Raw genomic sequence first — 10,629 nt, forward strand, 5'->3', positions numbered from 1 at the left:
TTTATATTTTTAAATTTATATTATGACTGTTTTATAATGGATATTATATTAACAAAATAGTTCAGAGATATAATTTATAAGTAAATTGATATACATATACTATAAGAATGGGTACATATCAAAAATAAGGTCACTGAGAGAAAATTATTTCAAAGTAGCAATCTGTAATAATTCATGATGCCTACCTAGCCCCAGAGTTGGTGCTCAATAATATGTGTTCAATGAATGTATGAACCTCTTCTCAACGTTCATAGATGTTGTCACATATTGTCACATATTGCAGAATTTCCTTTTTTAAGGTTGAATAATTTTTCATTATATATAATTATTCTGTGAAATAAGCTATTGACAGAAGGACAAAAAGTACATGATTCTAATTATGTGATGCATCTAAAGTAGTCAAACTCAGAGAAGCAAAGAATAGAATTGTCATTTTTAGGTGCTGAAATTAAGGGGTGACAGGCAACAGGCATAAAATTTCAGTTATGCAAGATGAGTAAGTTCTTGTGATCTGATGGACAGCATTGTGCCTATATATAACAATACTATATTGTACACTTAAAATGTATTACTAAAATAAATCTCTTAAGTGTTCTTACCAACATTAAAAAAATTTAAAAAAATTGAAAGCCCTTCTACAGAAACCACAGCTATTAATGGAAGAACTGATGAGTAGATTAAGAGCATCAGTTATGAAAGATTTCTACCCAAGCAAAAACTCAGAAAAAAAATCTGAGAAGCATCATGTATCTATAAGTCTAGCGAAGGAGACATCACTGTAATCAACTGCAGTCATCCACATGAGTATTTCCTAAAAGGAATGTAATAGAGAACCTCCCAAATTAATTCAATTCAATGAGGAATTTTAAAAAAATATATTTTATTGATTTTTTTACAGAGAGGAAGGGAGAGGGATAGAGAGTTAGAAACATCAATGAGAGAGAAACATCGATCAGCTGCCTCCTGCACATCCCCCACTGGGGATGTGCCTGCAACCAAGGTACATGCCCTTGACCGGAATCAAACCTGGGGCCCTTCAGTCCACGGGCCGACGCTCTGTCCACTTAGCCAAACTGGCCAGGGCTCAATGAGGAATTATTGAGTGCCTCATATTTGACTTGCAAATGAAGTACGTTAATATGAAATAAGTTATCTATGATTTATGATTTCTAAAAATTTATGTTTAACTTCCACATTGAGGCAGGCGCAGACTAATGTCCAGAGAATCTGAGCCACTTGATGTGATTTCATTCTTTAGTAGGAATCCAGCTTCTTCATCACACCACATGCTCATCTCCTTCCTGCTCCTCTAGGCCATGCTGGAGCTGCACAGACTCAGGGATCAGCACTGGTAAAGCACCAATCTACACGCTCCTCACTTTGCTGATCAAGTGGTTCAGATTTCCTTCACATTTTTAAAAGGTCTTCCCCAATAAAGGTAGGGATACCCCAGCCAGGTGGCTCAGTTGGTTGGAGCATCATCCCATACGCCAAAAGTTTGCGGGTTCAAGTCCTGGGTAGGGCACATATCTAGGCCAGGGCACATATGAGAGGCAACTGATTGATGTTTCTCTCTCTCTTTCCTTTTCTTTCTCTCTCGTATAAATATATTCTCAATGAGGACTTTTTAAAAAATAACTAAGAGGAAAAAATATCTCAAATCCCTTTTCTTCCATATATTTTTTTTCTGGATCATGAACAATATGGAGAATAAAAAAAAAAAAAAAAACACAATAAGATCTGAAAACAAGAGCTATGGAAGAATTAGGTGGATTATTAAAAATAATTATTATTACTCAGTAAAGATTAACAATGAAGGCAGTGAGCTAAGAAGCTCTTAGTGAACTCAGAAAATCACCAGGAAAAGGATTGGTGTTAGAGGGGACCAGCTGGTTTAAATTTCCATTCCATTGTGATGGCTCTATGAGCTGGCACCCTGCAGGCATAGCATTCTGCATCACATCACCTGCCTTAGGGTTCTGACTGGTGGACTTTAAGAGCCTGCTGTGGAAATGCCACTGGCTGAATGTACCCCTGGACACCCAGGGTCATGAGAAGTTACTCATGGAATGTGACCCACAGGAAGAGCAATAGGGTTAAAAGATTTCCTTCCTCTCCTCAGATCCTTGCTTTCCTGGAGACCCACCTACCAGCCTCACATATTCTGCTTGGGAGAACTTTGCAACAGATCAAGTTGCAAAATCAATAAGGCCGGTGAGGATACTTGCAAGGAAAGCTGAGTTCTTATACACAGGAAGAGCAGTGTGTCTGGCTGCTTCTTCCATCAGGCCCTCTGTGGTGCTCCTTCCTATAATGGCACCAGCAGACAGGGCCTGCGCCTAAAGGGGGATTGATTTGATAAGAAATAAAACACGTCAGCACAGAAAAGCCTGAGCAAGTCTTTATTGCAAATGTTTCCATTTTAGCAGAAAACAACCAGGAAGAAACCTGGATGGGCTACGGCAATCAAAACGTTTTACCTCAACAATAAAAAGGACACCATTTAAATACGTGAAATACTTTATTTCTTTGCCAGTTTTTGCCAATTTATACTCCCTTCTGGAGATTGCTTCTGCACCCCCTCAAATTCTCAAACTTGCAAATTCTGAAAAATCTTGCATAGTGTTTTCTATAAGAAACCAAGGTACTTAATGATCACCAGGCCCTACATCACTAGCAACAAAGATGGAATTTCATCATCTAAAATGCTACCTAAGCTTCTACATCTAAAAATTAGATATGAATAAAAATAACTCAAGATATTTGTATTAGGAGTTTAGTCAGATACCGAAAAATGTGGGTCATAGTAAACCCAAAGCAGAAAAAAAAAATTTTTAAAGGCAACTTTCTCCAGTTTTCATTTTAAATGGGGGTGTCAAAGAAACTGTCATTTCCCAGAAAAGTCCATTATTTCTACATGGATTCCACCAACTGATGTGTCTGCCTAACAGTGACAATGATGTCATTAGCGGACAGATGTGCCAGGTCCCCAAGCACACAGCCACTGTCAGGAGCTGAGCACTCCCAGCGACAACTGTTCCCAGGCCCCAGCAAATCTGATGTTTCTCCAGCTAAAAAAAACAAACAAACAAAAAACAACAACAAAAAAAGAAAATGAAATCTAACCGTCCTCTGGCCGAGGCTCCAGAGGCTCCCGGGAAGCACGGTGCTCCGGGAAGAGGACATGGCCCCAGATGTTGGTGGCTTCTGGAAGCTTTTAGGACACTACACAGAAGCTCATGTGACAGCACTAAACCAGGATGCAGTCGCCACTTCAGTGGGTCTGGGCCTCCACACAGCACCACAGAGGGTCTGATGGAAGAAGCAGCCAGACACACCCCTCTTCCTGTTTATAAGAGCTCAGCTTTCCTTGCAAGTTTCCTCAAAGAGAGTAGCAAAACCACTTAAGGCAAGTTTTCTTAAGTTTATTCTTAATAACCAACTAATCTGGAGTGAAACCATTCCTCAAGTCTCCTACTATCCCGCAAAACCCAACCTTCCCCTCCCCTCACATCCCCCTCCCACCCCACATACACACACCCCATATACACACACCATGTACCCATCCCTCCTCTGTCCTCTGACCATGCCCCAACCCACTCTGGCATCCCTTTTTTTAAAAAAAAATATGTCTTTGTTGATTTGAGAGAGAGAGAGAGAGAGAGAGAGAGAGAGAGAGAGAGAGAGAGAGAGGGAGAGAGAGAGAAAAAGACAACATCCATCAGCTGCCTCCAGTACCTACCCTGACCGAGACTGAACTTGAAACCGGGGCATGTGCCCTGACCAGTCATCAAACTGGGAACCCCTTCGTGCACAGGACAATGTTCAAACCACAGGCCACACCGACCAGGGCTGGTGTTGCTTTGTCTCCCCCACCTCCTGGGCCTTAGGCCTCAAGACCTTGCTGTGCAGACTGCAAATCTGGCCAATGCTGAGAACGGCAATACAGAGGAGCAACTGTGGGAACTGAGGGCTCAAGAACTGTGGCACTGGGTCTGCTCTCAAAGGTGCTGGCAGGGCCATTTTCCACAGGGCACCCCATACATTTCAAAATGACAGAGGGCAGCTCTAGAAGGAGTGAGCACCCCAAAAGGGTGGTCTCCAGGAAAGAAACATGGCAGAAATGAAAACACCCAGACCACAGATCTGCAACACATGCCATCAAATATTCCCTCTAAAATCCTTAGCATTCCTTCCCCAAAAGGAACAGAAATGGGGGAAGGGGATGAGAAAGGGAGAGGAAGAGAGGAATAAAAGAAGGGAAGGAAACAAAGAAGGAGAGAGGAATGATGTCAATTTGTAATTCTACTCTGGGATAAAAAGTGTAGTTATGAAATGGCTACTCCATACAGATAGAAATCTGAGGTACAATCCCAGGTTCAGGGAGCAGGATTCTTAGGTGGGAGCCAGCCCTAAAAGCCTTCCACGGGGAGCGTGTGGTTGAGCGCGTAGGCATCGTTATCCTCTTCCTCCAACAGCAGCTTGTCGATGGTCAGGGAACTGATGGCTCTCCTGGGGTCTTCCATGTCCTGAAGGACTGGCTCAGGGATGGAGATGGGGAGCTGGACAAACTGGGGCCCGGGCAGAGCTGGGGCCGGAGGCTGGTACTGCAGGGTGGAGGTGGGCAGCGTGGACAGGGGCTGAGGCCACGGGAAGTAGGTGAGCGGTGCCTGGTGCTCTGGGCCCTCCAGCTGGGGGCCCACTGTGGGTGTGGTGGCACTTCGCGTCTGCGATGGGAGACACAGGACCAAGGGTTAGCAGCCCTGAAGGATTCACTGCCACCCTTGTCCTCTAGGGGGTCTGTTTCCCTTCAACTAGGCTCTTTCCTGCTGTCTCACTCTGGGGGGCTCCACCTGCACCCACTCAAAGCCTCCCTGACAGGAGAGGCTCACACACGCTGTACCCCTTACTCTGTGACTCACTAGCTCCAAGTCCTTGCTCATGCTACTATCCCATTAGAAGCCTATTTCATTGAATATAAAATGCAACCCAACTTCAGAAATGCTGAAATTGATGAAAATACTGTATGCTAAACAATAAACCTGCTGCATAGCATAGTAGCTGTATCACAAAGGTGGCACAGTGTGACCCACAAATGAAGACAGTCCTGGCTCCACACAGCAGCAGCAGCACTCTGAGGTCCCCTTGGGCCAGCAGAACACAGCTCACTCACCTCTCATGACCTCATTGTCCTCTATGTGTCAGCTGGGCCCTTATGGCCATTGCAGAGACCTCTAAACATCAAGGCCACCCTCCCAGGGACTCTGCAAACAATGCCTCTCACCTGCACAGGACCACCCTACAAACCCAGGTCAAGCCTCCTAGAGAGACATACTATCTCCCATCACTGAGGAAGCAGATGGAAGAGGAATATCTCTGCATGGAATGATGTGTGACAGGCCAAAGTCTCCCTCTACCACTCCTGCCTTCCCTGTCATATTTCTCTCCGGTTGCCACCATGTTTTTGAGACTAAGTTATTATAATTATTTAGGAAGAGCTTATTTCAATGACCTAGAGACCTTGTTATAACAGAGATTCCAGTACAGGAGGTCAGGGGTGGAGCCTAGATTCTGCAGGTCTATTCAGATCCCCGCTGATGCCCATGTGGCTGGTCCAGGGACCACAGATTAAGTAGAAAAGCTTAAGGGCTTTTTCCTATGGAATGATGGAGCTGGAAAGGGTCTCAGAGGCCTTCTGGCTTCCCAGCAAGGGCTTATTATTTTCAGTATTCCAAAAATCCAAAGGAAACCCTTCACTTTTGAGTTATAAACCTATGCGGGTCTAATACAACTGCAGGTTTTTTTGCTCAGGGATAGAATTACAGCAACCCAGTACCATAACAGATCTTATCTCCTGCTGATCAGCAGTGCCCACTGGGTAGCTCTAACCAGCTTTGATGAGTCAATTTACAAAGTGGCAAAACAAATAAATTATTTCTTAATAAATATAGCTTGTTTGATACACAGAAACTTTCAAAGCAGGAGGTGGGAATGATGAAAGGATAAATAATGAAAAGAATCCTTGGTCATGAAATGGTTGGGAACCATTAAATCTGCCACCCCTACTCCCACCCCAAGCACTCTGATATGCAAATGAGTTAGTTGCCTGGGAAAGGTGTTGAATTAACTCCTTTCTATCCACCACCATCCAGGCCCCAGAACCGGTTTGCTGGGTAATCAGATGAGCATGGGGTAGGAGGGCTCCTGCAGGCCATGTCTGGATGAGACTTGAAGGGCAGGGGCATCAGGATAACACTTAACCCTGAGGGAAATGCAGGAGTCTTAGAGAACCAAAGCAAGCTTCATCATCAAGGTGGGCTCTACAACTACTCATGAGGCCCCAAGTCCACCTCCCGTTTTCTTGAGACTAAAGCTGGACACAGTTGTAACCAGAGGACTTTTCTTCTCTTGAACATTTGGGGGATTCCCAGGTCTTTGATCAAATGGGTACCATTCACATAAAACTATTTCCATTCCTTCTTTCATTCTTGGGAACAGGCCATTCCTTTCCTATTGAGCACTTGAACGGCAGCCCTTAGTGAATGTAGTTGGTCGACTTTGAGACAATTATAAAAACTGGCCTTAATCAAGTGCTTTCTGTATGCCAGGAGCTATGCTAAGCCCAGGAACTAGGCTGAGACCTCTACAGGCATCATCCCATTGATCCTGACATCAACTCTCTTGTTAGTATTCCCATTTTACAGATGAGGACACCAAGGCTCAGAAAAAGTAAGTCACTTAGCCCAGGGCCAGGGATTTGAACCCAAGCCATCTGACATTAGAGGCCTAATTCAAAAACTCTGACCTACAGGTGGATCAGATTCCATCAAAAGTACACTTTTCTGAAAACGTGTATCGCCTATTGCTCCGCCTAGAAATCTCTGGTAAATCCCATTGTTAAGGGAATGATCGCCCATTCACTTATCTGAATAGAAAGAAAAGTCTGGCTGTGGCAGGAGACCCCATCAAGATCTCAAGTGGTAACCTATTCTCTGCTTACAGGGCAGCAGGGATGCTTCAGGACAGAGAAGCAGACATCCAACCCCGAGGAGCATAGGGCATGGCAAGGGAGGCCATAGCCTTCTTTGTGGAGGATATTTTAGGTCAATGGGAATGTGAGCAGGTCTCCCAGGAGGATGAGGTGAGTTTAGGTGACCTAATTATCCTGGGAATCAGTAACAAGAAAGATCAAGAATCAAGAAGCCAGCCATGTTCTAAAAGAGTGCCCTAGACATGGGTTGGTTCAGCCCCACCTTTGAGTGACATACCGTGACATTAGTGATGAGTGGCTGGGAGGCGTAGGTCAGCACAGAGGAGGGCCCCACAACAGTGTAGCTGGGGCACACCGGCTGCACATACATGTCAGCTGAGTAAGGGCAGCTGACAGCTTCATGGGACACATACTCAGTGTAGGGTGTCCACGGGGCCAGGGGCTGGAGGGTGGCAGGGGCAGGCTGAGAGAGCCAGCCGGCACACAGGGCCCCCTCCTCCGTCACGGTGGAGGCAGCGACCTCCATGTCCAGGCAGGAAGGACCTGTGGGAAGAAGGAAATTACAGAGCTGCAGGGCCGCCAGATGAGGGGCCTGGAGGAGGCCAGGGCTGTGGGGAGCGCTTACCCACTGTGGTGTACGTGGCCAGGGGCTGATGGGGCAGCACCACCTGTGGGGGAAGAAGACCAGGGTCAGTGTTCAGCCATCTCCAACTCGCCCCCTGCAGGAAATTTGCCCCAAGGGCCCCAGGGCAGGAGGTATAAGGGAGAATCGGCCTTGTTAGAACAAAAAGGCCATCCCCTGTTGGGATGGCCTTGCCCCCATCCCAACCACCACCAGCGACACTTTTGAGGGGTTCCTGTATCCATTTAGCAAGAAGGCTGTGCCCTTGGGGAACTGGTATTGCCCTCTTCCTGGGGGTGGGGGGTGGGGGCATGGGGATCAACTCGCACCAGGATGTGGGAGCCATTCTCTCACTCAGGCGTTAGCTTCGTTCAGTGGGCCAGCCAGCCAGCCCGCATCGCTCATCCCATTTCATGAACCCACCAACCTGTTCTACCCTAAGTCCATTCTCTGGCAGCCATAACTATGGCAAGGGTTGCCTTCGTGCCCCATGAGCATCCCATGGGGCAAGGAAGCACACTCCTGCCCCACCTCTCCCATCCCACCCCACCACACCGGCCACCGCGGCCCCCTCACCGCGGTCGGTGTCACCGCCGCCCCGCTGCTGGCATGGCCACGCTTCCGCCTCAGCAGTTCCTTCACTGGCTCCTTCACGCGGACGCCCTGGTACGGCCGGGCCGGGGCCGGGGCTTGATCTGGCGCTGTGGCTGTGGAAACAGTGTCCCTGGGGCTCATCTCCCTTCTCGGCCAACTCCCACCTCAAAGTACCTCTCTCCTCAAGGCTCTGCCTGCTCACCTAAGCGGCGTCTGAGCGCAGAGGGCCACATGAGCCTTCCTAGCATATTTCTCCCATATTGTCACTCCTCCTGGCCCAGCCCCCTGTGGCTCCCCTCCACCCGGACGATTAACACCGAGCCCCTTCGTCTCAAGTAAGGGCCCCAGAGGGTGATGCCAATGGGTGATCCATTTCTCCAACCCTGTGCACGCCGCCTGTGACATAAACCCTGACTCCAGCCAGGTCTATCTAGACTTCTCCACGTGTTCTTTGCCTGTCTCACCGCTTATTCTTCGCTTGAGATGTCACATGGTCGGGATTCCCTCTCACTTTTCTCAGCCCCTTGGTTCTTCCTAACCAAGACTGGTGCACCATTCCTGGCTGACCCCTGCAGCCCACAGAACTTGTTTCATTCTACTGCCTCTCAAGCCTGTCCAGACCTGGTTAGTATTCATCACAGGGGGCAGCAGAGGATGACAGTTAGAGCAGGGACTCGGAGTCAGATGGCACAGGCCTCTTAACCTTCCTCTGTGACATTCGAGAGCTGTGTGATTCTGGGCAAGTTACTATACCTCCCTGTGCTCTGACCTTACAATTTCTTATTAAAGGAATTTTATACGGAATCACTGACATAGTAAATGGGAAGCATAGTATATGCTTAATATAAAATCTGATGCAGAGTAAGCATTCAATACATTTTAGTCTGCTATGTAATAATTAGTTATCTTTTTTCTTAACTAGATTCTAAACTTCTCAAGGTCAGATATTGTACCTTATTTCTCTAAACCTTCCCAAGTGGCGTATTCATAATAAGCTTAGTAAGTTATTTGCTGAGTCATTGATTGGGTGATAATTTAAAATGTGCCATCTGTCAATCATCTTCCCTTCCCCTCTCCTGGGCCTTTACAATGGGCTGGAGCAAACGGTTCCCACTTTCCCCATGGCTCCCGGGGTACAGGACAAACATCCAGTGGTGACCCATGTGCCTGGGTCTCTAGGCTTGCTGCGGAGAGAAGGTCCCCTCTGCCTTTTGTCATCAAAGCCAGGAAACTAAAGCGTGGAGCTCAACAGGGCCCTTTCTGTCCTGGCTGAGCAAGTCTGCAGCAGCCATCGGCTTGCCCCGACAATCCACAGCCCAGGGTGACATGCAGCACTGGCCCTTAGAACTCATTATCATCCACCGATAAGGGCCACAGGGACTGGGCTCTGAATCAAAAGCCCGGAAGCCTGGGTATCTGTTAAATCCGGATCCGCAGCACTGCCCGGGTTGAACTTTGCTCGGTAAATACCCAGCTGATAAGCTCCCGTGCCCGACTCAGCACCAGACCTCCATCTGTGCTCCAGGCACACACATGGCCTGGCCTCCGGGCTCAGCAGGTGGAGAAGGCAACAGGAAGTGGTGGGAAGGGGTGTCTCAGAGCCCCAGGAACACATGACGTGGAGTCAGAGAACCCCAAACTCAGATGCATTCGTTGGGGCTTTTGGACCTGGCCAAGTCATAAAGCAAAGTACAGGTACCCATGCCCAGCACCTGGATATTTAATGTTGGGGATTTAATGTTGGCCTAGGAATCCTAGGACTTATAAAAATCCCTCAGGTGTTTCGGAAACTGTACCGACGTGAGAACCACTAATAATTCATTCCTGATGCAATACAAGAAACTTCCTCCAACATCCTGATAGGACATGAGTTGCTCTCTTTTTAATTTGCGATGTCATAACAAGGGATCTCTACTGGTATTCATTCATTCTTCCAGATGTCCCTAGGCACTAGGAATGCAGCATGGAAGAAGATAGGTGTGGCCGCTGCTCACAAGCATCTCGCAGTCCAGTGGGAGAGATGAGCATGAATGGAACATTCACAACTGTGAATTCAGCCTGAAACGGGAGAGCATAGCAGAGGGAGCCCACCTGTTACCTGTGCCCCAGGACCACCTGTGCGCCATCACCTTTGTTCTAAGAAGCAGTGAAAATGTGCCTGAGAACCAAAAATGCCTGTATTCAGATGATTTCTTTAACCTCCCTGGGCCTCAATTTTCTCATCTGTGAAATAGAGATTATAACTCCTGTTTCACACGATAGTTGTGAAGATTTAACTAAAATAATGCATGGGAAACTCCCCAAACCATATCCAGCATATAGTAGATGTTAAAAACATGCTATTTTTGCCTGGCTGGTGTGGCTCAGCTGTTAAGCATCGACCTAGAAACCAAGAGATCACTGGTTCAGGGCACATACCAAG

The 10,629-nt window shown here is 47.2% G+C and overlaps 1 protein-coding gene across 1 annotated transcript in view; it reads right to left on the reverse strand.

Annotated features, from left to right (window-relative positions):
- Nucleotides 1-3,712: 3,712 nt before the first annotated feature.
- The window catches only part of POU2AF1 (POU class 2 associating factor 1), a 23,576-nt gene continuing 16,659 nt past the window's right edge, over nt 3,713-10,629 (reverse strand). Inside the window, exons 2-5 of the mRNA XM_006775229.2 lie at nt 8,190-8,320; nt 7,617-7,659; nt 7,269-7,534; nt 3,713-4,727 (exon numbers count right to left, since the gene is read on the reverse strand). Coding sequence (XP_006775292.1) covers nt 4,413-4,727; nt 7,269-7,534; nt 7,617-7,659; nt 8,190-8,320 — 755 coding nt within the window. The 3' untranslated portion in view covers nt 3,713-4,412. The remainder of the gene's footprint in view (nt 4,728-7,268; nt 7,535-7,616; nt 7,660-8,189; nt 8,321-10,629) is intronic.

This window comes from Myotis davidii, unplaced genomic scaffold, assembly GCF_000327345.1.
Source record: "Myotis davidii unplaced genomic scaffold, ASM32734v1 scaffold8, whole genome shotgun sequence".
Classification (NCBI taxonomy): Eukaryota; Metazoa; Chordata; class Mammalia; order Chiroptera; family Vespertilionidae; genus Myotis; species Myotis davidii.